At 49.0% G+C, this 26,635-nt stretch overlaps 2 protein-coding genes across 6 annotated transcripts; both read left to right on the forward strand.

Moving 5' to 3' along the window:
* The first annotated feature begins 232 nt into the window (after positions 1–232).
* Positions 233–2,400, forward strand: npy (neuropeptide Y). The gene is made up of 3 exons (XM_056583027.1): positions 233–420; positions 1,687–1,776; positions 2,379–2,400. Exons 1-3 carry the CDS (start codon positions 233–235, stop codon positions 2,398–2,400), a joined length of 300 nt encoding a protein of 99 aa, XP_056439002.1.
* Positions 2,401–3,332: 932 nt separating this feature from the next.
* Positions 3,333–26,420, forward strand: pals2b (protein associated with LIN7 2, MAGUK p55 family member b). Of its 5 annotated transcripts, none has more exons than XM_056583593.1 (14): positions 3,333–3,416; positions 9,157–9,222; positions 12,474–12,847; positions 15,605–15,726; positions 16,352–16,507; positions 17,346–17,498; positions 18,474–18,701; positions 20,304–20,435; positions 20,963–21,059; positions 21,630–21,698; positions 21,805–21,966; positions 22,176–22,378; positions 22,974–23,102; positions 23,609–26,420. In XM_056583593.1, the coding sequence occupies exons 3-14, from the start codon at positions 12,649–12,651 to the stop codon at positions 23,783–23,785; spliced, it is 1,827 nt and encodes a 608-aa protein (XP_056439568.1). In that variant the 5' UTR covers positions 3,333–3,416; positions 9,157–9,222; positions 12,474–12,648; the 3' UTR covers positions 23,786–26,420. The 5 variants fall into 5 exon arrangements, with proteins under 5 accessions (XP_056439568.1, XP_056439569.1, XP_056439570.1 ...); XM_056583594.1 differs by having other exon boundaries at positions 16,355–16,507; positions 23,609–26,419; XM_056583595.1 differs by having other exon boundaries at positions 15,605–15,708; positions 23,609–26,419.
* The last annotated feature ends 215 nt before the right edge of the window (positions 26,421–26,635 follow it).

Raw genomic sequence — 26,635 nt, forward strand, 5'->3', positions numbered from 1 at the left:
AAGTTTGACTAGGAAACTATGATTTAAAAACCAAACGGACATATTAACTATGACACTTTCCATCAAGGATTTTTGAATTTAATTTAATTTTTTTCTAGCATATATTTTTAATCATATCCGTACTTTCTTTCTCTATCGCCTTGGCATTAAGAGTTGCTCAAACGGCAACGTTAACTAATAAAAAATTGACTAATTAGTTATTTAATCATGTAACTCATTTCTTATTGATCAGATGCATTCTAACCTGGCCACCTGGCTCGGAGCTCTGGGCTTCCTGCTGTGCGCGCTGATATGTTTGGGAACTCTGACGGAGGGATACCCCATCAAACCCGAGAACCCAGGGGAGGACGCCCCGGCAGATGAACTGGCCAAGTATTACTCCGCATTGAGGCACTATATTAACCTCATCACAAGACAAAGGTAGGCTTTCCGTGGTCATTTCATAGAGTTTGATACGATCGAAATCCATTGACCTATCATTTCTGAGATCTTCAAGAATTTCAACAATTTATTAGAATTACATGCAATCTAATTTCATTCAATGTTATTTCATTCAATGTTATTTCATTGAAAGCGTAAGAAAAGCAAGCCCTTAAATAATAACAAAAAATACATTGTAATATGAGCAACGCATCAACGGATTTAATGTGTATATACATTCATCCTATCCAATGATAATCCTGAATGGAATTTATTGCTCCATTTTAATTCTGGTCACATTATGATTATCATTGGGGCTAATTCCGAAACACTAGTCACTCATTTTTAACTGTTTTGCTCAACACAATTTGCTGTCTTTGTATCTTCATAAAATGGAACAAAACATAATTTCATAGAAGATAATTTAATTCTTTGTTGAATTCTAGATTCAAGATCGAGTAGAATCTGAATGAATACCAATCATTCACCCATTCACTCTACCCTGAGTACATGGAACCAAATTAGTTTTGCTTGGAATCCACTTCAATTCAGCGTTACCACTGGCTGGCTCTGTGTGTGAGACACGGAGCTGGGAACAGAACCTCACGCAGTTCACCCTGCTGCGCTCCACTGTGTTCCACGTACCGTTGGTAATCACTGGGACTTTTTGATGACACATGAGGAACACATTTTTCTTTCATTGCTCACTTATTCATTTTGAACTATTTTCCTTTCTGGTAAATCTTGATTCAAAGACATGCAAGGCCACGGCCTCTAAGCTATCGGTATACACAGCTGGCTTTCACACCTCGCTCAGGCACCACCTCCTCCCTCTGCTTCCTTTATATCCTTAATTCTCTCTCTCTCTCTCTCTCTCTCTCTCTCTCTCGCTCTCTCTCTCTCTCGCTCTCTCTCTCTCTCTCTCTCTCTCTCTCTCTCTCTCTCTCTCTCTCTCTCTCTCTCTCTCTCTCTCACTCTCTCTCTCACTAATGCTATCTCTCTCTGATGATCTCCATCCCTCTCTCCTTCTCTATCCCCGTCGGTCTCACACCATCTTGTTCTCACTTGGTCTTTCTCTCTCTTCCTCTCGCTCACACTCTCTCTCTCTCCCTCCCTCCCTCCCTCCCTCCCTCCCTCCCTCTCTCCCTCTCTCTCTCTCTCTCTCTCTCTCTCTCTCTCTCTCTCTCTCTCTCTCTCTCTCTCTCTCTCTCTCTCTCTCTATTTCTTCTTTCTCTCCCGACCTTTCTCTCTCTCCTCCTCTCTTAGGTACGGGAAGAGGTCTAGTCCTGAGATTCTGGACACTCTTGTTTCAGAGCTGGTGCTGAAGGAAAGTGCAAACTCTCTTCCACAGAGCAGGTGCGTGTGTGTGTGTGTGTGTGTGTGTGTGTGTGTGTGTGTGTGTGTGTGTGTGTGTGTGTGTGTGTGTGTGTTTGTGGGTGCAGGGGTGCAGGGGTGTGTGCTTGTGTTTGTTCGTGTGTGTGTGCGAGATAGAGAGAGAGAGAGAAAGAGAGAGAGAGAGAGAGAGAGAGAGAGAGAGCGAGAGATAGAGAAAGACTAGTGAGAGAGGGAAAGCTGGATTGCTTCATTAAAAGCAATTATTTATAGTGTGAGTGTGTTTGTGTGTTTATTTGTGTGAGGTAGAGAGAGAGAGAGAGAGAGAGAGAGAGAGAGAGAGAGAGAGAGAGAGAGAGAGAGAGAAATCTAGAGCAATTCTGCAGCGAATGAATAAACAAGTATATATTTTTAATAACCTCCGATATATATGTCAGATAAAAGGTTAGAGATAATATTGCAAGATTCAATATGGTAATAACATAGCTTTAGGTTAACACCCCAAATCCATATGCTACAGTTAACAATATCAATCATCCATAGGCTACTGTTAACGATATGAATCATAGCAGAAGCCGTCATTTGTTCATTCTGTCTCTCACTCACTCCTTTTCCTCTCTCCCCAGATATGACCCGTCATTGTGGTAATGTCTACCCTGTCCCCTCGACCACCCACCTCAGGTGCCAGGTCTGCAACTGCCCCCCCCCCCCGAACCACCCCATTATCTTCCAACAATAATCAAACAATAATTCCAACAATGATTTGTCATCAGAGGGCAACGCTTGTGCTACAACTGCTCTATTAAAGTGTGATTGTTTGAACATGTGCTTCCATACTGATGTCTATGTATGTGTTCATGTGTTTTGGGTCTTCAGTTTGACATCTCTTCAGCTCTGTGGCGTTTTGAGGCGTTCGAATAACAACTAGGCGTCGACATGAATTCCCCCTTGAGAATATGCCGCCAATTGGATGTGTAATGACGCCCTCTAGTGGCTTTTTTTTTTTAATGCCAATCTTTAGAATAAACCATCGTGTGTCGTTACTATGTTATAAAACTGGAAAAGCCCAAAACAGGAGGCCACTATATGAGATACTTAAGAGAAATACTTCTTCATCGTCGGTATTTACCTGTTCATCAACATTATGCATTTCAGCCGATGGTTAATTGTATATAAGGCCTACCATAGGCCTACATATTATATCACAACTATATTCGATCACAAAACATTCCTTGTAAAATAAATTAAAACATTTGTGCAAATAATTGAGCGTTTGTGTGGATTGCAATTCCTATTGGTTCTCTTTATTCACTCATTCATCTCGAAATGTATGTTTATATTGGCTTTATTTATGTCCTGCAAATTTTAATTATCAAGAAATATATGTATAGATAATATATGTTAAAATGTGTTGAAATACATTAATCCGTGTAACTATTGGGTGCAATACGCATATATCTACAATCATTACTATTATTCGTGGAGGGCGGCTCCGACCGTCCGTCGTCGACTGCAATTGGTTTAGGTTATCCTTCGTCACATGAAAGGGCGTGGCTTGTACATGTGATTGGCAGCTCGTACTTCACTAGTTAGCTGTGGGACCTCGACAGACAGCTGAGAGAGAGTCGTATAGCCAACGGGACTACCGCGAACTCAGAAAACAGGTAAGCCACATCTGCGCTCTACTTCCTGGCTTGCCAGTTTACATTATTGTACGCCACCACATGGCAACACGTTAAAGAAAATACTTATTGTTTTGCCATATATGTGCATTAAGAGTTTGGTAGTAGGAACGCTTCCACCCTATCCAGTCCTGTGTGTGAGTGGGGGCAGTCGGAGCTCTGCGCCGCTACGTTTGGTGGCAGTGCGTGGTCAGGGAACTATTATCATAGGTTTGGATGCGGCTCTTATTTCCCCCGCATGCCATGTATTAAATTGTACGATAGGTTCAAGATGCAAGTGTGTGTAGATCACAATGGCAAAGATGGGTTAAAAAAAATGGCCGCACGTGAGGCGAGCTCACTGTACAATTTCCAATGCTCTGTGGACAAAAACCTCGGCATGCGCCCGTAGCGTGCAGGATGCACACGGCGCGCCAGATCAGTGACATGGATCCTGCTGGATGAGCCCTAGTGGGTTTGGGTTGGGGCTGTTTTAATCTCACGCTGATACGACTCTGACCGGACCTGGGGTGGGGGGCTGGGGGGAGAGAAAGAGGGGCCACCGTCCCAAATTGATGAATGAGCTGAGCTAGACCATGCTCTACCGAGTCAACAATTCGATGAGTTATAACTCTGTATAAGCCCTCGTGAAACGCTTTCAACCATCACTAGTGTCCTTATGGGGATGAAATGTGATTGGGTATAGACTTGCGGGAGACTTGGCTCGGGGCTGCTGCTCGGACAACCCGGCAGACAGGGATATCGATCCCCCCCCCCCCCCAGTCACTGCAGACGTACGAGTGCCCTGGAGAACGTGAATGCGCTCAACGTCAAACGCCTTTAGTCCGAGGAATGAATCGAAAAACCGTGTATGAAATAGTTATTTCAACGGGACATGTGCTTCCAGTGAATTATAATCCGAGGTTGGACAGCCCCATGAGGTATCGATATTGACTAGGCATTTACGTCGTTCCAGACGGGGTCACGTGACGAGGGAAGCCCACAGACGTACGTAATATCCTTGGGGATCCTTTAAAGGGAGTGGCTAGGATTGGCTATTGGGCCAGTAGGGTGTAATGATAGAAGAGAAGCCTAAGATCCTATTGCACCCCTAGACAGTTTATAACAATTGGTGTGTTCATTAGGCTTGAAGAAGAGGAACTGATTAAATCCACACAACCTAATTTTAAGGAGGAAGCACAGAGCTTAAGAGAGGAAGACGGACGTTGGACGTTTTACATTTCACAAAGCAGAACAACAAAGCTAATAGTTTAATGTAAAATCGCCCATTGATTTTTCCTTTTTGATAAATGAGTTATCTTGGCACACAGCTGAGCTTGTGAAGGCAAGGAGAGAAAGACCAGCGTGTCCTCATTGCACTGCAACATTTTGACATATTTTGCTTTGCTGCCAGCTGGCTGACTACTTAATCCAAGGACCAGTAAGTATTAGCATGGACGACAGGTTCACTTCAAAGTCGTGTCCTTGCTGCCTTTGTTCAAGTCCATTTCTGTGCCACATCATCAATGAAAGTGCCAAATCAAAGCTGAAAAAACACACAGCTTCAAACATCTTCACTGGCGTGGCTTTGAGCTCTATGTAGCATCCTCTCTGCTCACAGACGGGCTGCTACTCAGAACGTTCATTCAGAGGATGTTGGAGGGTTGGGTGAGAGAGCAAATTAAACTGAAATGATGTCACACACACACACACACACACACACACACACACACACACACACACACACACACACACACACACACACACACACACACACACACACACACACACACACACACAGTTAAGTGACACTCCTGGTGATAGTGATCAATTCATGTGTCATAGCGACGATATTGATTACACACACCTATAATGAAACACCCACAACCGGCCTTAGCCCATGAGACATGATGACTACAGGCAAGGCATGACGAGATAATTGCTTTGGGGGTTGACTTCTAAGAAACAGACTTTTCTATCCCACGGCATAGAAAACAAATTCAGGGCAACTATCTTTTCCCGGAATCAATGCTTTGACTCAGCAGATTTCTCCCATTTCTACGGCCTTAATGTGAAACACGAACGACACGTCCCACCCAGGGTCGCCGTTCCACTTCATTACCTGCTCTCCTACAGCAGCCGGGATGGAGGGAGCTAATTACTTAACACGGTTGCGGTTGCTGATTGAATCAGTGTTGTGGTGTTGGACAGCTTTAACAACGTTACAACGTGGATGGTGTCTAACACACGCACCATGACCAACGAAGCTCACCGTTGGGCTGCAAAGGGGATCGATTTCACAAGTGACCGTCTCTGACTTTGTCAATGACGGCTGTGGCGTCATTGAAGGCTGAGAGGAAGCCTTTATTTAAAGTCGCTGACACAGCAGTGGAGATAAAAAGCATGAACACGGTGACAGCCAAGTCTTAAACAGTCACTATTCTCGAGAAATGAAAAGTAGCACTTGGCAGGGGGAAGGACGTTATTTCAGTTCCCTGTCCTTATGTTAAGTTGTCAGCTGCCTCAGCCTGCCTTGCATACATAAGTTTTAAGCATTCGGTCCGTCTCGCTGGCCTACCTTCCTAATCTTACACCTCTCACGTTCTAGTTCAGCTCTTCTGCTGGAAACCGAGAGACAGAGAGAGCGAGACGGAGAGAGCTCCGTAAGACGCAATGATTTACATCCAGAGCCGTGTCCATTAAGACCTCTTCAGTCCATCACCCTGGCTACCCCTCCAGAGGAGCTCAATAAACGTACGGCCTGTGTGTGTGTGTGTGTGTGTGCAGCCCAGCAGAAGGGCTGCTTGTTCCACCACTAATAACACAGCAGGCAGGTTAACTGCAGGGGCAGTTAAAGTGGGCCGACAACGAAGACATGCTCGATAATGACCCAGATGATATCTCAGCGCCGTCGTCTGAGTTGTGTTTATGTGGGACGCGGTGTCCACAGAAACTTGGTCTCAAACCACCCTAAAGTGGTACTCTGCAGAGCCCGAAATCATAATTATAATCATTATGAATGCACTTAATAGTAGTGTAATCCTCTTATTGAGGGGTCTCTTGGATGTGACGACTGACCTACATTATCGTATGTCTGCGGAGGCTCGGGGGGGGGGGGGGGGGGGCGTGCCCTGTGGCAGTGGAGCTATGCTGGCTGTTCTGCATTCTCATATGGTCCGGCAATCTCTCTACAGCTATTTGCTCTCCCTCCGTGCCTGACACACACACAGACACACACACATGCAGCAACCCAAACTCACATCAACCCAAATAAACACACACCGTATGCATGCATGCATGCATGCAAAGACATGCACAATTGCAACACATTAACACACGCACACACGCCAACCCAAATACAAACCGCCATGCGCACACACACAAAAACCCATCCATCGAAATAAATACACACACCCCCACCCTCCCCCCTCCCCAGTCACCTCTAAAGTTAGGCGGCACAGTGAGAGGGCAGGAGGCAGCTTCTCGACCCTGTTCCGAGAACACCACACTAATTGCGGCGCAGCCCCCAGGAAGCAGGTTGGGCTCATTGCGGAGGACATGTGGTGGTCTGCCCCCAGGGGGAGGTCGGCCAGCCCTCCTTTCATTATCCCCAGACCAGTGAGGGAAATGCAGAGTGACGGATCCTCGCTGAGCCCGGCGCCTGGGGCTCCATGGGGGGGGGGGGGGGGAGGAGAGAGGGCAGGGGGTGGGGGCTGGCACAAGGTACGGCGGGCGACCTTTCCTTTAAAACTCGGGCCTGCCTTCCTCTCTCAGCAGCGGGGCGTCTTTGAGCAGACGTTGGACTGGCTGGTGGTGAGGCTGCTGTGGTTCTCTTGACACACTAAGTTCAAACAGTAAAGGCTGCTCCAGCCTCGGGCGTTACTTTGTGTCATGTGACATGCATGCAAGGCTCAACGTTGAGGCTTACGGTAGCAGTGGGGGCCTGCTCGGGACATCTACGACGCTGGCCTTCGATTGGCGTGCTCTGACACACGCGTACACAACGCACGAACCCACGCGTCCGGTTATCCACCGACACCACGCCCAACATGGCAACGAGCGCTTGGGTGAGCGTTTATCTTTTGCCCACAAAAACAAGCAAGCCCCTCTGATCCTCTGTAATCCCTCATCCGTGAGCCGGGGGGCCGTCGTCCTCTGACTGCTTGGCAACCCGCGACCACGGGGCACGCCATTGGTCGCCTCACCCCCCCCCCCCCCCCCCCTTGATTCCGCACACTAGCCAATGGCAGCAGGGGGCTTGGACTCGCTGTTTGGGTTTGACCACCTTCGGATGGGCGTGTTCGCTCCCATCTGTTGTAGAAGGTTAACCAGGAGTCACTGGGTGTCAGTGTGATGACAGGGTGTCACAGTAAAACCACAGGCCGCTGCTGGGCTGGATGATGCACGGTGAGGCTGGGCGTCTGCGCATGAGGAAGGCAGGTCACGTTCCCGAGGCGTCGACGGCCGACACGGTCCAGGTGGTGTTCTGTCTGGTGACTTTGAGGTTGTCCTCTTTTGTCAGTGCAGCACACTTTAAGAAGCCTCTTGGTTTAGTTGGTTGACTGTTGGGGTTTCGGGTTGAGGGATTTCGTTGACGATGGAAAAGGAGGATATAGACTTGGTCTGTGATGTCTTTTTCATGTTTTTATCTCTTCCCTGGCAGGTAATCTACTTTGTCTTCATTCATTTGTATTATTTCACCGTCATTCTATTCGCTCTCGCTCTCTCTCTCTCTCTTTCATATATATATATATATATATATATATATATATATATATATATATGTCACCACCACCAGCCTTGGGTAGAGTAATCTATGAATCTGTCCCTCAGTCCCTCTGCTCTCAGAGAGACGGAGGATGATTGCTTTTAATCGGCCCTGCATCCCTTTCCCCCCCCGTTGGTTCCGGGGGGCCATCTCAGGCCACCCTGCCCTCCCCTGACCCCCTCATTCCAGCGGGCTGGATAAGAAGCTCCTCTCCCCCTCCATTTACAATCTTCCAGGGGACCACTTTCACTTCCAATAAGCAATGCCCGGCCTCTTCCTAAACTCTGTTGCGTAACGTATCTGCCTGCCCAGACAGTTCGGACGCCCCCCTCCTCTCCCTATTACTTTCTTCCCTCTTTCTCACTTTCTCCAGGTCCTCGCTCACTCTCTCACTCTCTTTGACCAATGGACCAATTAGCGCTGATGTGCCAAACTGCAAAATGAAAAGGGCCTCTGGGTAGGAGAGAGGGAGAAGGGAATGAGATATAAAGCAGCGATAGGAGGCAGACCAGCACATATGTCAATGCTGGTCCAGCAGAGTCCTGAGTTGAACGATCGGCCAGGGTAATCACTTTTCCTGGGAGGTGGATTGATTTGTACCAGCATGGAACCACCGTGGTGGAAATGCTGTGGAGCCACCTGAAGTGAGCGCTAGGGAGACGGGAGCCAGCCAGAGCCAGCGGACAAAGGTCAGGCGAGACTGGCACTCTATCACCGAGGGAGACGTGCAGGGAGAAGGAGAGAGAGAGGGATGGGGCGAAGTGGAAGCGAAAGAGAAGGGCATTCAGAACGACACTCAGTCGATCCTCTATCAAAGAAGTACACTACCCAAGGTCTTCTGGTACCCAAGAAGGGTACCGACAGGAATCAGTTCACAATCATTTCGGAAAGAAGTAACCAGTTGAGCCTACCTGCAGGCCTACCTTCAAGTCAACTAATATTCTGCCTCTGCCCTCCTCTGCTCTGTCTCTGTAGATCTCCAGGGTCAACTGATGAGTAGCAGGTAGCCGTTGAAAGGTTGGGCTACACCTTCTGGCAAAGGTACACACACACACACACACACACACACACACACACACACACACACACACACACACACACACACACACACACACACACACACACACACACACACACACACTTCAATGCAGGACATGGATCACAACACTGCTCCATAGATCCTCGATCCAAGCACTACATTAGATCACACGATTGCTGTACCCCAGCAGAGGTCACGATGCACTCAAAGTGCGTACTGGGAGCTTGACGTGCCCCCTGCCATAGGCTGCTGTCGTGGTACTGCAGGGTCTCATGATGACGAACAGCACCCTTATCACAGTCACAGTACCAGCGTGAGGCACCGAGGGTACAAGGTCCGTGGGGTAGGAGGGCTGCCTCTGGCATTCCTTTATTTGCATCCTTCCATGGACGGACACACACACACACACACACACACACACACACACACACACACACACACACACACACACACACACACACACACACACACACACACACACACACACACACACACACACACACACACACACACACACACACACGATACATATTGAATCAGCTGATCGCAAGTACGGGTCCTAGATTTACTCAGCACTATTCATAATTCATACGGCTTTTATTGCTAGCCTGCGCAGGCATAGATGGAAGGTACTAAATTACTAGGTACATCAACTCGACTTAATTCATTTTCTTAGCTAGAACAAGACAGATGATTGGCCCCACAGAAATCATTTCCTGGTATTATTGGCGAGGCTTTCAGGGGAAATCTGAACTGCGGCGGTCTCATCAGGCCTTCTGTTACTCCATCATGCTCCCGGTAATCGGTTTATTTCATTTAGCGAGCGGGAGGGGAACGCGACGGCCATCCTCCCGCCGTCTCGTACGCCGTCGGGCCTTAAGTGTGACAAAGGTGCTGGGTGCTTTCGGTCCGGGCTCAGCTGTGGCCTCCTCTTGCTCGGCCTCCGCGCGACATCACTCCCGCTCTCCTTCTCTCTCTGTTGGTGGACGAATAAGAAAGGAGAAGGTTGTTTTTGGTCCCAGGACATTTCAACAGATCACGGCTCTCAGTGATTCCTTCCCCCTCTTTCTCTCCCTCCCCGTCACAAAGGAATGTGCTCAATAATTTAATGGATGCATGAACGCACTCGATGTGAACGCATGAAGGCCTGATTTTAATGTGCAAGGGTAGGTGAAGGAGAGGGTTTTTTCCGCGGCAGTCAGATGAAAAATCCCATCGCTGTCGGGGCAAGGAGGGGGGGGGGGGGCAGTGGGTCGAGGCTCAGCAGGTGGCGAGGAGGAGGGAGAGACGGACGCACAGATGTGTTGGGGGGGGGGGGGGGGGGGAGGGGCTTGGGACATGTGGGCGGGGCCTCAGAGACTTGTGTATATCTGTTTACACAGCACCAACGTCCAAACAAGCAGCAGATGGCAGAGGCACTTTAGTGCCTTGTATACGTGTTATATAACGTAGCTTAGGAACGTCAGAGATCCAGAGGGGACGGCTGCCGCGGCACCAACGCATAACCAGGGAGGGTTGCCGGTTGTACTCCGAGGTCCACCCCCCCCCCCCCCCCCCCCCCCCCCCCCCCGCGGGACAGTGACACTGCATCAGGGGCTCCCTGGGAGTGGCCAGCCACTGTGAAGTGTTGGGGAGTAAGTGAGTGAGTGTGTGAGTGGGTTGAGTGGCTAGTGCATAATGAATGGAGGCCATTAGGTTGAGCGCTGGGACTAATAGATTTCATGAGGACATGGCCCAGATTCAGGCGGACTAACCCTGATCACAGCGCGTAACCGTATAAAAATAGCCCCGATGAAAAAAATAACAGGTTTCCCATTACGAGCGGCCACAGGTCGCCCTGGCCTCTTCACACTGCTGCTTTATCCACTCAAAGACACAGCCTCTCTTAAATAGTTTAAACGTCATCGCCACCGCATGCTGATCCGCCGACAGTTCACGCAGTACGTGTATGAACGTGTACATTAGACAAAGTAACGGAGACATGAACACCATGGCCGGGCTCTGCTGGGAGTGGAGGGCTGGTGGGGGTGGTGCCTGCGGCCATGTGGCAAAACCCCAAAATGATTAATGTACCTGGGGACTCGCACACAGAGCGGGAACCCTGGGGGAGTTAGAGAGCGGGAAGGAACGAGGATGGAGCGAGCTGGGAAGAATGCAGGTCCATTATTAAGGACACACACGCACACGCACAATGACACACACACACACACACACACACACACACACACACACACACACACACACACACACACACACACACACACACACACACACACACACACACACACAATGACACACACACACACAATGACACACACACAAATACACATCCCCACTCCACCCACAAACTGACATACACTGAACAGTGTGAATAGTCCCCCTGCAAGTTCTCCAGAAAGAGGGAAGGACAAAGAGAGGGAGAGATCGAAAGAGAAATGGAGAGAGGGAAGGAATGATAATGGGAGAGCGAGAGAGAGTGAGAGAGACACTGTAAGAGAGAAGGGGGTGAGGGGGGGGTCGGGAGATTTAAGTGTGTGTTTGAAGCCAAGGAGCCGGTGGGGGGCCATGACAGCCACCTGAGGTTCAGGACCCTTCAACCAGACTTATGTAACTACTTACATAATGACCAAGGAAACCGTGTGTGTGTGTGTGTGTGTGTCCCTCTGTCTAGACGAGGAGGTACGAGATTGGGGGAGATGAGGGGTAATGAAGCAAAAACCCAACAGCAAGGGAGGATTGATGGATTATGTGTGTGTGTGTGCAGGGGGCAGGGGAAAGGGTATTAAAGCCAGTGTTGTGGGGTAGGGACTGCTCACCGTGCCGTGTTCACAGCTGTGTGTGCGGAGCTAGAAGTCTCTCCTCTGCAGCGTCTCGCTTTATCTCCCTCCGACGTCTTTCTTCATCTGTAACCCCCTCTCTGTCTCTCTCTGTCTCTGTCTCTGTCTCTCTCTCTCTCTCTCTCTCTCTCTCTCTCTCTCTCTCTCTCTCTCTCTCTCTCTCTCTCTCTCTCTCTCTCTCTCTCTCTCTCTCTCTCTCTCTCTCTCTCTCTCTCTCTCCTTTAGCTCTCTCTCTCCTTTAGCTCTATCTGCCTCGTCTGCCCTTGCCTTGAGTATCCCTCGTGTTTTTAATCCCTGGCCCATTGTCGTGTGCTTTGTGTGTGCCGCTGTTGTATTCTGCCCTAAATCCTCTCTCTGTCTCTCTCCCTCTCTCTCTCTGTCCCTCTCTCTCTATCCGGCTGTGTCTGGGAGTTTAGCGGGTCAGTGGTCCCAGTGAAGACGCTTGAGACCCCCTCCCCCCCACCCGGTAGCGGTTAGCATTTAGCGTGCTCGTGGCTACAGGACAGCAGAAGACAAGGAGAAGGAGGAGAGAAGAAGAGAGAGGGGAGGACAAGAGAGGCAGGAAGGAAAGGTCAGGAGTGAAGATCGGCGATGGTGCTGGCCATGGAAGACACCCGGCCGAACGGGCTGGGGGCTGAGGAGGACCACCCCTCCGAGACCACCGCCGCCCTCACCCCCACCCCCACCACCACCACCCCCACCGCCGCCGCGGGGACGGGACAGCCCACCAGGGAGGGCTGCCCCGCGGACCACCAGCGCCCAGGAGCCCCTGACCCAGAGCCGGCCCCAGGTGAGAGGATCCAGCTCTGCTACAGAGAGCAGATAGAGCGGTGGACCGGTTGTGTCTGGAGGGACGGAGGCAGCTGTTGCAGCACATCCCCTTGCTTTTGTTGTTTGCATGCATGAGTCCCTGGGGCTCCGGTGACCCGCTCTGAGGTAGAGAAAGGCCAGCGTCTGTTTTTTTCCTTGGCTGGGTATTTCTTTTACAGCTTGGGTTTTAGTTTGTTTTTTGAGCAGAGGGACGTGTTTCGGAGGGCCCAGGGAAGGTGTTTTCTTCTTGGATATGGGAAGAGGAAAAAAAAAGAACGAGATGTTTTTCCCCATTCTGCTATTTTGTTTTGTGAGCAACTGTGAGCTCTCCCTGTCAGCCGACGAGCAGCTCTGCCGAGAAATATTTTTGTATTTGCAATTTCCCTCCCTGCTCTCCCTCCTCTCCCTCCCTCCCTCCCTCCTCTCCCTCCCTCCTCTCCCTCCCTCCCTCCCTCCTCTCCCTCCCTCCCTCCCAAGGCGAACGTGAACCTGGAACTCCTCTGATGCTCTGAGGAGTGTGAGAATTGCTTCTTTTTTTTTATTATTGTATTTTATCCCCTCATAGTCGATGCAAGTCGTGTAGAGGCTTAGACTCTCTCGGGAGTTCATCTCCAAACCCATTAGTCATAAGGGGGAGGCAGGGGGAGGGGGGGGGGGGAGGGGGAGCACCTGCATTGCTAGTCAATCCACACATGCTCTGCTGGCATGGGGGAGATACTGAGGCTGTGGGAAAAGTGCAATGTACCATCACCATAGCGGTGGGGGGGGGGGGGGGGGGGGGTTCCCAAGCATCGGGGGTGATTGGCAGGGTGGCGAGGAGGAGGAGGAAGAGGGGCAGCCATGGAGGGTAAGATAGTGGATGTAAAATCCTTCCGTTCCTCCCTTCTGTCGATGTGGTGAAGGTCTTCTGAAGGCCGTCACACCACGCTGATGAGCACAGGGATTACTGAACCAACGACAGTTGGGTTTACACCATATATATACACACACACACACACACACACACACACACACACACACACACACACACACACACACACACACACACACACACACACACACACACACACACACACACACACACACACACACACACACAGAGAGAAAACACACACACAGAGAGAGAAAACACAAATGTGGCTCAGATAGACAAGCATTATTGTGGTTGAGAACACAGTGATTTGTACAACCAGGTCAAACTCAAACCAAAGTACACACACAGTTCGGGTCTGTGTTTTGGCATGCGTTTGTGTGTACACGCACGACCCTGACAGTTAGAGAATCACTTTGCTTTCTTGTTCATCTCCCTGGTTAATAAAACGCTGTCTTAACAAGGACACAATTTATCCATTCACATTTTCCATGTGCGTGACTCATTCAACTAACTCACTCTCTGTCCCTCTGTTTCTCTCTCTCTCTCTCTCTGAGGGGTTTCACAATGTCTACCAGTCACTCTCTCTCCCTGTCTTTGGTCTCGTTGCCTTATCCCATACACATACAGACGTATTGTGCAAGTGTAGAACATTTTTGCATATTTTCTACCAGAGGCTGAGGGAGTGTTTGTGTGTCTCAGTAATCACGGGTATGAGCATAATAGATTTTTGCTCCGTGTATACGTGTGTTTACGCGTTTGCGAACGCGCGTGTGCATTTCTGTGGCTGTGTGGGAGAATGCGATAGCGAATCGGCAAACCACACACGGCGTAGTATACACACACGGAAACGCACACAACCCCACAATTTTATTTGCATAGGAACGGTTGCCCCGCATTCTTTCCAAAAAAGTTTCTGCACATATTCCCTCTCCAGTTGTCGTTCTTACGAGGCAGAAATATCTGAGCCGTGAGCAGGTGGCGGCCTGCTGTTTACAGCACAGTAGTGCTCCTGTATCATCGAAATCTGCGGCCACTGTCTCCGGCGGCCGGCTAGGTGATTCGTATATCAAGATAAGACGTCCTCTGATTACTCCTGAATGGTTATACGTCCGCAGAGAGCAAACAATAGACTCCGTCGTCGCCGGCCATTAGGATATTACACTGTTGTGAGACGGGCTCCGGGTTTGCGCTTGAAAGGAAGCAGAGGAAATGGACTCGCCTTTGATTCTGTTACACCGTAATGTGTGAGTGATCTAGGGAGGACATGTTGGTGAGTGAGTCAGACAATAACAGCCAGGGAGACGGGTTGAGGGAGAGGAGAAGGGCAGATTGGAATCTGCCGGTCAGCCATGTGCTTGGCGGATGCATGGCCTGGACGTTGGGGGTGTATACACAACACACCGATATGCATCTCAACACACACACACACACACACACTCAGGTCATGGCAACACGCATACTATATACATGCTCACGTTTCTGCAAGGCTTTAAGCTTCTTAAACAGGCTTACGTTGGCTTTACGACTCTGTCATTATGGAGTTAGCTGTATGATACTGCTCAACCCCATCTCTCCCTCTCTCTCTCCCTCTCCCTCTCTCCTTTCTTTGTCTTTAAAAGAACTAACTTTGAGCCTGATGTATCGGACAATTATCCATCCACCTTTCCTCCGGCCTTCCCATAAACAGTCAATTCCCTTTCCTGGTATGCCAATTTCCCAATGCATGGACGCGGGTGTGTCTCTGCTGTACCATGCTTAGATGGCTGGTTAGGTTATATTGGAATGTTTCAAAGCATCTCTCTCTTTCTCTTTCTCTTTCTCTTTCTCTTTCTCTTCCTCTCCTCCCCCCCCCCCCTCTGGCAGCCATGCAGCAGGCGTTGGACCACCCGGGCGAGGTTCCCCCCGCCTCCCAGGGGGCCAAGGACATCGACCTGCTCTTCCTGCGCGGTATCATGGAGAGCCCCACTGTACGCTCCCCCCCTCAGGTAGCACACACACGTAGCTAGGCTAGCGCCGCGCACAACGCTAACGGCTGCTTCTGGCTGCTGCTGCTGCTGCTAGGTAGCGCTTGGCTTACAGCTGTGGCTCTAGGTGCTGAGGTATGGTGCAGAGCTGATAGGACGGCATGCAAATCATGTACTCACACACACACACACACACAAACACACTCTCTCACGGCTATCGCCGGATATTGCATTGCCGCCCTTAGTGAGCTGCTACAGCCCATAACAGGCTGCTGCTCAAGGGGTAAGGGGTCCCTTGGGTGACCATTAACACATTTAACACACTGACGGGTCATTAACGCTAACGACAAGAACCCCAACACGGCTCAATGAGGGTGGCTCATCTCAATAAAAACAAGAGCACACAATTTCAGAACACAACCTTCAGAACAAAAGCGCACAATTTCAGAAAAAGGTATTCCAGACAAAAACGCACAATTTTAGAACAGTTTCCAAAACAAGACGCACAATTTGAGGGGGAAACGGACAAGAGTGCACAGTTTCCCAGACAGGACTAAACGGTGGGCACCTTCTGTGATGCCATAAGCACTTCCACCCTCACCTCCTCACCTCCTCCTCCCCCCCCCCCCCCCCCCCCTGCGGCCAGCAGGCACAGGAGCAGGTGGAGGAGGTGAAGCTTGAGGCGGTGCAGGACAACAACGTGGAGCTGGTGACGGAGATCCTGGGAGACATCAGCAGCCTGCAGGTCCGCGACGACAGTGCCACCGAGCTGTCCAAGATCCTCCAGGAGCCACACTTCCAGGTGAGAGGGGTCCCGACCACACACACACACACACACACACACACACACACACACACACACACACACACACACACACACACACACACACACACACACACACACACACACGAACTTAAGGGCACATGCATGCATATACACACACAAACATGCACACAATGACAGGCACATGCACATAACCCCCACTCTCAAATACACAAACATATATATACAAATGCATTCAACCCAGTCCACACACACACACACGGTTTCATTGTTCTCCTATTGGCCAGTTGGAGAAACACACTCTTCATCTATACACATTCACTTGTACTAATCTATGTAGCAGAACTTAGCGAGAAGGCGGAGGACGCAGCCGGGTCAACTACTTGGTTCAATGCTGGAGCGATGGCTAAGTGAACGCTGGAGTGTGAGCTTAGAGGATGCTAGAGTAATGGCTGAGTCAAAGCTTGATGTATCGAGCGTATTGCAGGTTGGTGCAGGTGATACAAACCTCTTCTAGGTCTAGTGTTTGGAGCAGCAGCAGCAGCAGCAGCAGCAGCAGCAGCAGCGTTAGAACAAGGACATCAGTCCTTGTGTCGCAGCACTCCCCCAGTGCACCACGGCACGAGGGCAGTCACCTGCCGCCCTGCACCGCCCTGCACAACAATCCGTCATAGCCATGCAAAGCCTCTCCACCAATCGGAGCGCAGCGTGCCGTAAGCCGACGGATAAGACCCTGTTGACCTACTGAGCGCGAGCGAGGCAGCGAGGGAGAGGGAGAGAGTGCCCGAGGTAGGGAGAGCGAGATCTATGTGTTCATGTATCCATCTATCTCTCTCTCTCTATCAATCTATCATAGTCTCTTCTGGAAGCCCATGACATCGTGGCCTCTAAGTGCTACGAGGTCCCGCCCCCGACGGAAATGGCCAATGACGCGGCGGTAAACAACGCTCTGATGCAAGCCGACGCCGTGCGCATGATCGGCATCCGCAAGAAGGCCGGAGAGCCACTGGTGAGGGACACACACACACACACACACACACACACACACACACACACACACACACACACACACACACACACGTTGCTTATGTTTGTGTACTGTGTGTGTAGATTAGTTGGAAGAGTGACCTGAGGTCCCAATATTGACAGCGTAGTTGTTATGTAAGTGTTGCCCTTCAGATTCCTGATTTGCTTAAAACTGATGCAGTGGGAGTGACTCTGATGGAGAGTGTGTGTGAGTGTATGTCTGTGTGGGTGAGTGACTCTTAAGGAGAGTACTAGTGTGTCTGTGTGTGTCTGTTTGCGAGTTTGCTTGGGAGTATGAGTGTGTGTGAATGCATCAGTGCAGTGTTATCCACCTGTGGTATACATGCCCCTGGGGGCTCGACAGGGTACTACAGGTACTACTAACATGTGATTTTATTCTTACATCTAGACAAATGTACAATGGTAGAAACAATAATAGTATAGATGATTGAAAATGTATATGGGATAAAGGTTGTTGTGGCAATGTAGGATTATGCCTTATTAGTGTCACCTTCGACATAGATAGATATGTTTTCCGTTTATGTTTTGTGCTAGTTTGTGTAGCGTAAGCAGTAGCACCGGTAGAACAGGCAGCGTGGGGACTGCTCCCTGGCCATGGCTTTCTTGCAGTAATGTGTCTAAAGGGGGCATTGGCACTGTTTGCTCAGCCACTGCATGTGTGTCTATTCTAACCGTTAGACGTGGTCCAAAAGGTCTGGATGTACTCCTAAAGTCAAAGGTTGGGAGTGTGTGTGTGTGTGTGTGTGTGTGTGTGTGTGTGTGTGTGTGTGTGTGTGTGTGTGTGTGTGTGTGTGTGTGTGTGTGTGTGTGTGTGTGTGTGTGTGTGTGTGTGTGTGTGTGTGTGTATGTACAGAAGAGTGCGTGGGTGCACCTGCTCCTTAAAGTCTGGTCATCCATACTCACCCCCTCTGCTCTCTCTTGCCCCCCCCCCCCCCAGGGCGTGACCTTCCGGGTGGACAAGGAGGACCTGGTGATCGCCCGCATCCTCCACGGGGGGATGATCGACCGGCAGGGGCTGCTGCACGTGGGCGACATCATCAAGGAGGTGAACGGCCAGGACGTGGGCAACCACCCCACAGAGCTGCAGGACCTGCTGAAGGACTGCAGCGGGGGCATCACCCTCAAGATCCTGCCCAGCTACCGGGACGCCCCCGCTCCCCCACAGGTACACACACTGTACACACACACACACATATATGTGTGTATATATATATATTTCTCACACACACACACACACACGCACACATTTATACATACACACACATAAACACACTCGTATATGTTTGTGTGTATATATATATATATATATATATATATATACACACCCACACAGATCCTGCCCAACTACACAGCCCCGCACCCCCACAAGAACACACACTCATATATATCTAAAGATCTATAAATATATGTAGATTTATAGCAATAAATATATACACATACATATATACATATATAGATATGTATGTATGTACACACACACACACACACACACACACACACACACACACACACACACACACACACACACACACACACACACACACACACACACACACACACACACACACACACACACACACACACACACACACACACACACATTTAGGAGCTGCAGATGTGTGACTGAAGGAATGATGCGTGCCGTGGTCTTCCCACAATGCTCAGCGTTAGAAAGAGATTCCTAGGAGCCCTATTAATACCACTCCACATACTATCTAGGTCACTATGTGTCCAGGAGTGGGACGGACACACACACACACACACACACACACACACACACACACACACACACACACACACACACACACACAGTAACATTAAGCCCTGTTGTACAATACAGATCTGTCATCACTGTAGCTCCCTGTAAGAAAACACTGTATACTCGTAGTTAGTGTACAGTGAGGTAAATAACATGTACAGTAAATACTAACATAAGAATAAAACGTATAGTAAATATTTAAAAAATAATAAGCATTATTCAATGTACAGTAAACAATTGTGTCAGTGATAATGTGTTGATATACTGTTCAAGCTCTCCGTTAATGTCCGCGTAATGCAAGGACACCAAAGTGATTTTTTATTTAATGTCTGGAGAGCGTTCTGCCCTCTCTGGCGCCGTTTGGTTTACAGCTTCCTCTGACCCCGTATGTAAACTCCCACTTCCTGTCAGACCGCCCGCCTCAACCTGGCACACGCCAAAGCTGGGGGGGTTTGACCTTGAATGGGCGTGTGTGAAAAGGGTGGACAGTGCGTTCAGTGTGACCTTCACACCCCTTCTGTCGCACTCATGTCAGGGATGGAAGGGGTGGGAGAGAGGGGGAGAGGGAGGGTGACCATGGTTGAGATTAAAAGGAACTGGAATATTCTTCAAAATATTTCAATTGAGCTAATTATGCATTTCAGTACCTGTGAACAGTTACAGGCATTTTATTTAAGAACAGTCATACCATCTCCCTCTGATACGATGTTCTATTCATTATGGAAGTTAAGCGCTGGATTAAAAGCAAATACAAGCGATACTGAGGCATTAGATCTGATTATGGATGTTTAGTTTGTTCTGTGTTTTTTTAATTCAGGAGTGTGTGTGTGTGTGTGTGTGTGTGAGATGCATTATCCTATGCAAACATGTCTCTTTTTTATTGATAGAACAGGGACTTTGAAGGACACACACACACACACACACACACACACACACACACACACACACACACACACACACACGTGGGGGGGTCCTGAAGGTCTTACAGTGGGCTCCTCCCCCTGGCAGGTTTACGTGCGACCGCACTTCGACTACGACCCCGCCCACGACAACCTGATCCCCTGCCGGGAGGCGGGCATGTGCTTCAAGAGGGGGGCCATCCTGCAGATCGTCAACAGAGAGGACCCCAACTGGTGGCAGGTGAGACAGGTCACACACACACCCCGTCTTAACCAATGGCGCTGCGGCACATTTCGTAGTACTGTGGACCTAAGCCCCTCCCGCTTTCCCTCATTGGCTCTTGTAAAGCAATTCTTTGAACTGCCTCTCTGTGACCCCATGACACACTGTCCTTCCTGTTGTGTTAGACAAAATACACGTCGTGTGTGTGTGTTGTATACATGTAATGTAATGTAGTCCTAGGCCAATCACAGACCAGCGCACGAGATCAGAAGCCTCTCCTGGATGGATCGCCGTGTCTTTTTTGTTCTTGAAATCCCTTCTCTACCCTCCCCGCTGTGTTGTCTTTAACTAAAGGAGACTCAGCCCTGAATCCGTTGGCCCGCACAGTTTAAACATCCTGCCACTAATCTGAACTCCCTGAACCTCTCTCCCCCTCTCCCTCTCTCCACTCCATCACACCCTGTGTATACGAGCCTCGCCCGACCGTCAGTCTGCCTGGCTCCTTCCACTCATGCCCCGTGTGCCGTGTGTGTGTTTGTCGCCAGGCGTGCCAGGTGGAAGGCGGCGCCACCGGGCTGATCCCCAGCCAGTTCCTGGAGGAGAAGAGGAAGGCCTTCGTACCCAGGGACTTTGAGGGATCAGGTAGCCTGTCTGCTCACACTGGCTTCAAGTGAAACGTCCTCTGCTGTTTGTGATATACAGGCCGAGACAACGCTAGGGTTGTCCCAGGCAACGGCTGAAGAGAGAGATATAGGCGGGAGAATGCATTAACTTTGTGAGAATCTCTGGCTTCCATCGCAATTGTTATTGGCTAGAGGGAGGAAGAGCGAGAGAGAGAGACTGAGCGATAGGAAGAGAGACAGAGGGACAGATGGCAGAGAGACAACACAGATTAACACAGATCAACACTGATTGTGATGGATAAACGAGACAGTAACCTGTTGAGATGAATGGGAAAAAACAGGGGTCTGTAGAGGAGGAAAAATCGACTTTCACACAGAGAGAGAGAGAGAGAGAGATCATATGAAAGATTGGGAATGTTCTTGATGTTCAAAGCACTTTGAAATGTTGGTCCAGTACATCTGACCAATTTTGATTCCCTAACTCTGGGGGGGGAAAAAGGGCAGAGGCTGCCCCCGTGTGGTCTACTGGTGTAACTGCAAACACAAATCCACAACACAGTATTGTACAGCTGGTTGTGTTGTCTTTCAGGTATCCTGTGTGGAACGATTTCTGGGAAAAAAAAGAAAAAGATGATGTACCTCACAGCTAAGAACGCAGGTGAGGAGGAGTCATTCATTCTCACTCTCTCATTGGTTGACCGGCTCAAGAGACTGTCCAGCTCTGATTGGTTGACCATTTCGCTACAACATCTTCCATTGGCCAGAGTTTGACAGGCACGAGCTGCAGATCTACGAGGAGGTGGCCAAAATGCCGCCCTTCCAGAGGAAGACTCTGGTTCTGATTGGAGCTCAGGGGGTGGGCCGGCGGAGCCTGAAGAACCGATTGGTTGTCCTGACGCCAGAGCGCTTCGGCTGCACCATACCCTGTAAGGCACTGGACCTCTGTAACCTTTGACCTTCTTCATCTGGTCTGACTCTACTGGCCTTCTGGCATCACTTTGGACTTATTCCCTTTATGTCTTTTCCCCCCCCTTTTTTTAATAGTTTAGATCTAAAATGTCCTATGAGAATATGGTATATAATCTCCATTAAAAAAAAAGAGAATGCAAGACTTAAAAAACCTCTCCTCGTCCAGTCACGTCGAGGCGTCCCCGTGACGACGAGCTGGACGGCAACTCGTACCACTTCACCACGCGGCAGGAGATGGAGACGGACGTGAAGGCGGGCCGCTTCCTGGAGCACGGCGAGTACGACGGCAACCTGTACGGCACCAAGATCGACTCCATCCACCAGGTGGTGGACACCGGCCGCACCTGCATCCTGGACGTCAACCCCCAGGTAGGGGTCCCCCAGTACACCCACCCGTAGGACCACCGGTAGGACCGAGGAGCCAGTGCACGAGCAGTCAGGCCATAGAACACCACCGAGTATATGAAAACTCCCAGCATGCACTGCTTCACATTTTGTAATGAAGTCGGTTCAGTCAAGTTAGACAGGCTCTGACTAACGAAACCGTATACCATTCCTCTATACGGCCGCAGTGGAGCAGGAATGTTGGTTGGGGTTAAGGAGTGTTGAGGGGTAAAGGAGTGATATTAGTGCACCAAGTGTGATCACAAGCTGTTTGAAGACCTGCCTTTTCCTGTGTGGGACACTCCCACTAAAAAAAGGGTAAGGGCATATTTTAAAACGGCTTGTAATGGTTTATCACACTTCATCAACACCTGGTGGCAAAATATCACCCCTTTAACATCAAAGAAGACAAATCTGCAAAGTTGTCCTGAACACGTCCCAATCCATCACAAAATGTGTGTTTTAGCGATGCATAGATGTTTTAAAACATGCCGATAACAAGAAGGGTTTGGTTGGTATGGAAGTCAACATGGCGGTGGTGCACTTCGTTCAATGACGTCCCCAGCCCTGACCTCCGCAGGCGCTGAAGGTGCTGAAGACGGCAGAGTTCATGCCCTACGTGGTGTTCATCGCCGCCCCAGAGTTCGACACCCTGAAGGCCATGCACAAGGCCGTGGTGGACGCCGGCATCACCACCAAGCAACTCACGGTCCGTCCGCCACAAGTGTTCAGCACACACACACACACACACACACACACACACACACACACACGGCTCTTATCATTAATCTTCATTTCAATGCATACTCTGTGATGCTCTCCACACTCAACAGGCAATCTCACTTGTTCTCAATTACCCACACCCACACACAAGGGAGTCCTAATTGGTGACCGGTACTATGTTATGAAACACTAGAGTATCGGTAAGGTTTGATGTTTTCGGTATTGCCATCATGGCCCGAGAAATTACCATGTATAATCCTGTTATTGACTTTAATTTGCTGCCGCAAACAAAGATGTCCCTCAAGTATCTCTACTTGGGTTTGCTCATGACAAAAGCACGCACACACACACACAGACACACACTCTCTATTACCTGCTCTCTTATTCTAGGTTTACACCTTGCGGGGCTTAGACTGATAGAAATGTATAACAAATGTCTCCCTTCATCTAAATGGTACGTGTCTGTGTCCCCCCCCCCCCCCCCCCCCCCAGGACGTGGACCTGAGGAAGACGGTGGACGAGTCGGCCCGGATCCAGCGGGCCTACAACCACTACTTTGACCTGACCATCGTCAACGACAACCTGGACAAGGCCTTCGAGACGCTGCAGGGGGCTGTGGACAAACTGTGCTCCGAGGCCCAGTGGGTCCCCGTCAACTGGGTCTACTGAGGCCCCGGCCCGGGCCCCTGGGATCCTACCGTCCTGGTCCCCGTACAGAACCCCCCCCCCCGCCGCCCAAGCACTATGGGACTGTGTGTGCGTGAGCGAGGATGCACGTGTGCCCACAAAGATCGGGTGGGGGGGTGGGACAGGGGTGAGACAGGTGTTGGTAGGGGTGGAGGTGGTGGTGGGATCTTCGGTCAGTGGATCGGATATTTATGCAATCAATCCTAGTCCTGTGTAGCCTAGCCCCTCTAGCCCCTCCGCCGCGCCCGCCCACAGCGGTATTTTCTACGCAAAAAAAAACGAAAGAAAAAAATCAAAGGGAAAAGAGTGATTATTTATTTTAGTGTTTGTAACTTTATAGGAAAGATCGTTCTACTTCAACCGCTGTAGAATGATAAACAAAACTAAAAAAAACTAAAAAAAAACTAAAACTGGCAAAATACTTTGGCTACGGTTTTTATAATTTATTGATGTGTTGGGATTTGTACTGCCCTTGTGCTCAGATGTGGAGGCTAGATTTCCAGACCCACCCAGAAAGAGGGGTCCACGTCCTATCAGCTCCAGAACGAACACAAGCCCCAGCTAAGCAGACTGTCATCCCAACTATCAATCAATGCAACATCATTGCCCTGTTGTCGAAGCAGTATGCGTAGCGTCAACGTTTTTCATAGCTGCCCTTTACACCTATAGCACTGATTAACGGCCATAGCACTGTATCTAACTGGACTTTGAATTACACAATATGGTTTATAATGTGCTACTTAATGATCAAACACTGTGTTTGTCTTAAACGTTTTGTTACCCTTGTCTTTGTTTTAGCTGATCATGAATTCATCTCCAGATCTTAATCGCCGTTATAATGGTTTACCTTTTGTTTTTGTTCGTATCAAACGTGCCCATCTCTGTGTCTTCTCCCTACGGTCCTCTACAGAGGCCGGTCCATTAGACTACGAGTCTAGGCTCAGTGAAAGTCATCTCCCCTCCTCAGTTGCTCACTTGAAAAACTGGAATGTTCCCTTTGGTCCGACGTGCGGGAAATCACTCACCTGTAAAATCATTTTTAGATACAACACATTTGAGAAGAATATTGTTGACCTTCTGCTAACAAAATTGTTTTATTCAGTGTCAATATTACTTAAGTTAAGAGTACTACAGCTAATGGGTACAGCCGTTTGGTCCAAGCAGAAAGCTGTCAAATGATCAATAAATAAGGCTTAAACCTTTGTGCTAAGATACATGTTATTGCAAACTTTTAATTTCCATTATGGTTCTTTTTTTACAGTTTTCAAATAAACCCATGTCAGGACATTGAGTGGTTGCCTTTGTTAGTTTTGAAAAAATCTTGTGAAGGATCAAGATTCACCTTGGAAATGAAGGAACATTGTACGATAGTACTAGCAGCTACATGTAAGCACTTGTCCGGGCACAAATACCCACCATGTCTTTTCAAACTCATCTCTTGTGTTGGAAACCCAAACTTTGCTTTGTTGTAGTCCATTTTCATGAGGCGGCTCGTAGTTAATTCAGATTCCCTGTGCATTTCATCATACCTTTTATATTAAATATCCAAAGCCAGGGAATTACCAATGATGTTAACACTTAAAACGATAGTACTTAGACGCACCACACACCTTGATAATACTGGTGAATATATTCCATTCCTCTTACCTGGAGGGGAAATAAAGCAGGACACCGTGGACCAATGGAGAAACTTTTCAACATTTTTATTAACGCAACTTACAGTCAAGCCAAAACTAAGTATATTTAGTGATAAGTATTCACATTATGTCCTAACAGGGTTTAGAGCATAGATTGCGTTTGTAGTCATAGGTGTTAACAAACCAAACAATAAAAAAGGAAATGCAATATAGAAATCAAAGCTTACATGTGTGCTATGACGGGAACAAGAAGAAGAAGCTAAGCCGTGGGTCAGAACAGACTGGAGGACCCTCACCGTGACAGGAATGACTGCATGTTTTGGCATGTTGTGGTTAAATAAGGAGGAGACTCAATGACATGAATGGCGGGAGGTTTGAGTTCACACAACCACTGAGCAGGAGACTTGTGTGTTGCTTTTGTTTTGTGCCAAGACTTTGGTCACATTGCTTATCATTTCTTACAATGGCAGTATTTAGAGGAACAATTCGACATGAAGGGAGGGGCCGGAGTGTCCTGGAGTCTGGGATGTGTGACTGAGAGGGGATCACTATGATTGAAAAGAAAATGAAAGAAAATTGCTGATGATTGTCAGTTTTTGGGATGATCGATTAAAAGATTTGAGAAAATAAAATGAGGCTGAATAAAAGAGGAAGGATCTCATCCCAAGATGCAACGTTGAACCCTGGGCAATTATTCTTTAGACATAATTAAAAGAAAACCAAGTACTACAGTACGGAGGTGTAACTGAAATACATACTTTGTGTCCCTAAGGCCAAATGCCCTTGACGATAACAGGACAACACAAGTGTCTCAGGTGGGTAGCAGCGGCCGTTTTAAGACCACCCGAGCAGGGGGATAGGAAGAGCAGATAAAGCCTTTTCTGCGGCAATACCCGAGATAACAGTCCAGTCTAACCCCTGCCTGGCCACAGAAAGCCTTAAGGTAGAGCCTGGACTTGGGATCAGCATATGCTCAACTCATGCAGATGGGAAACCCAACATAAAAATGACGGTGGGGTGGGGGGGTAGTAGAACCACAACCGAGGAACATGAAGATCATGCACGTGTCTTGATGAGGAAAATGATGGGTGGACATTTTTGTCCGGAGAACGTGCCAGAGCTCTCCTTTGAATAGTTAAAAACATGCACAGTGCCATGTGACCTTCAAACCTCCCCAGCAAAAAGTATAATAGTC

The sequence above is a fragment of the Gadus chalcogrammus genome, chromosome 22, assembly GCF_026213295.1.
Source record: "Gadus chalcogrammus isolate NIFS_2021 chromosome 22, NIFS_Gcha_1.0, whole genome shotgun sequence".
Classification (NCBI taxonomy): Eukaryota; Metazoa; Chordata; class Actinopteri; order Gadiformes; family Gadidae; genus Gadus; species Gadus chalcogrammus.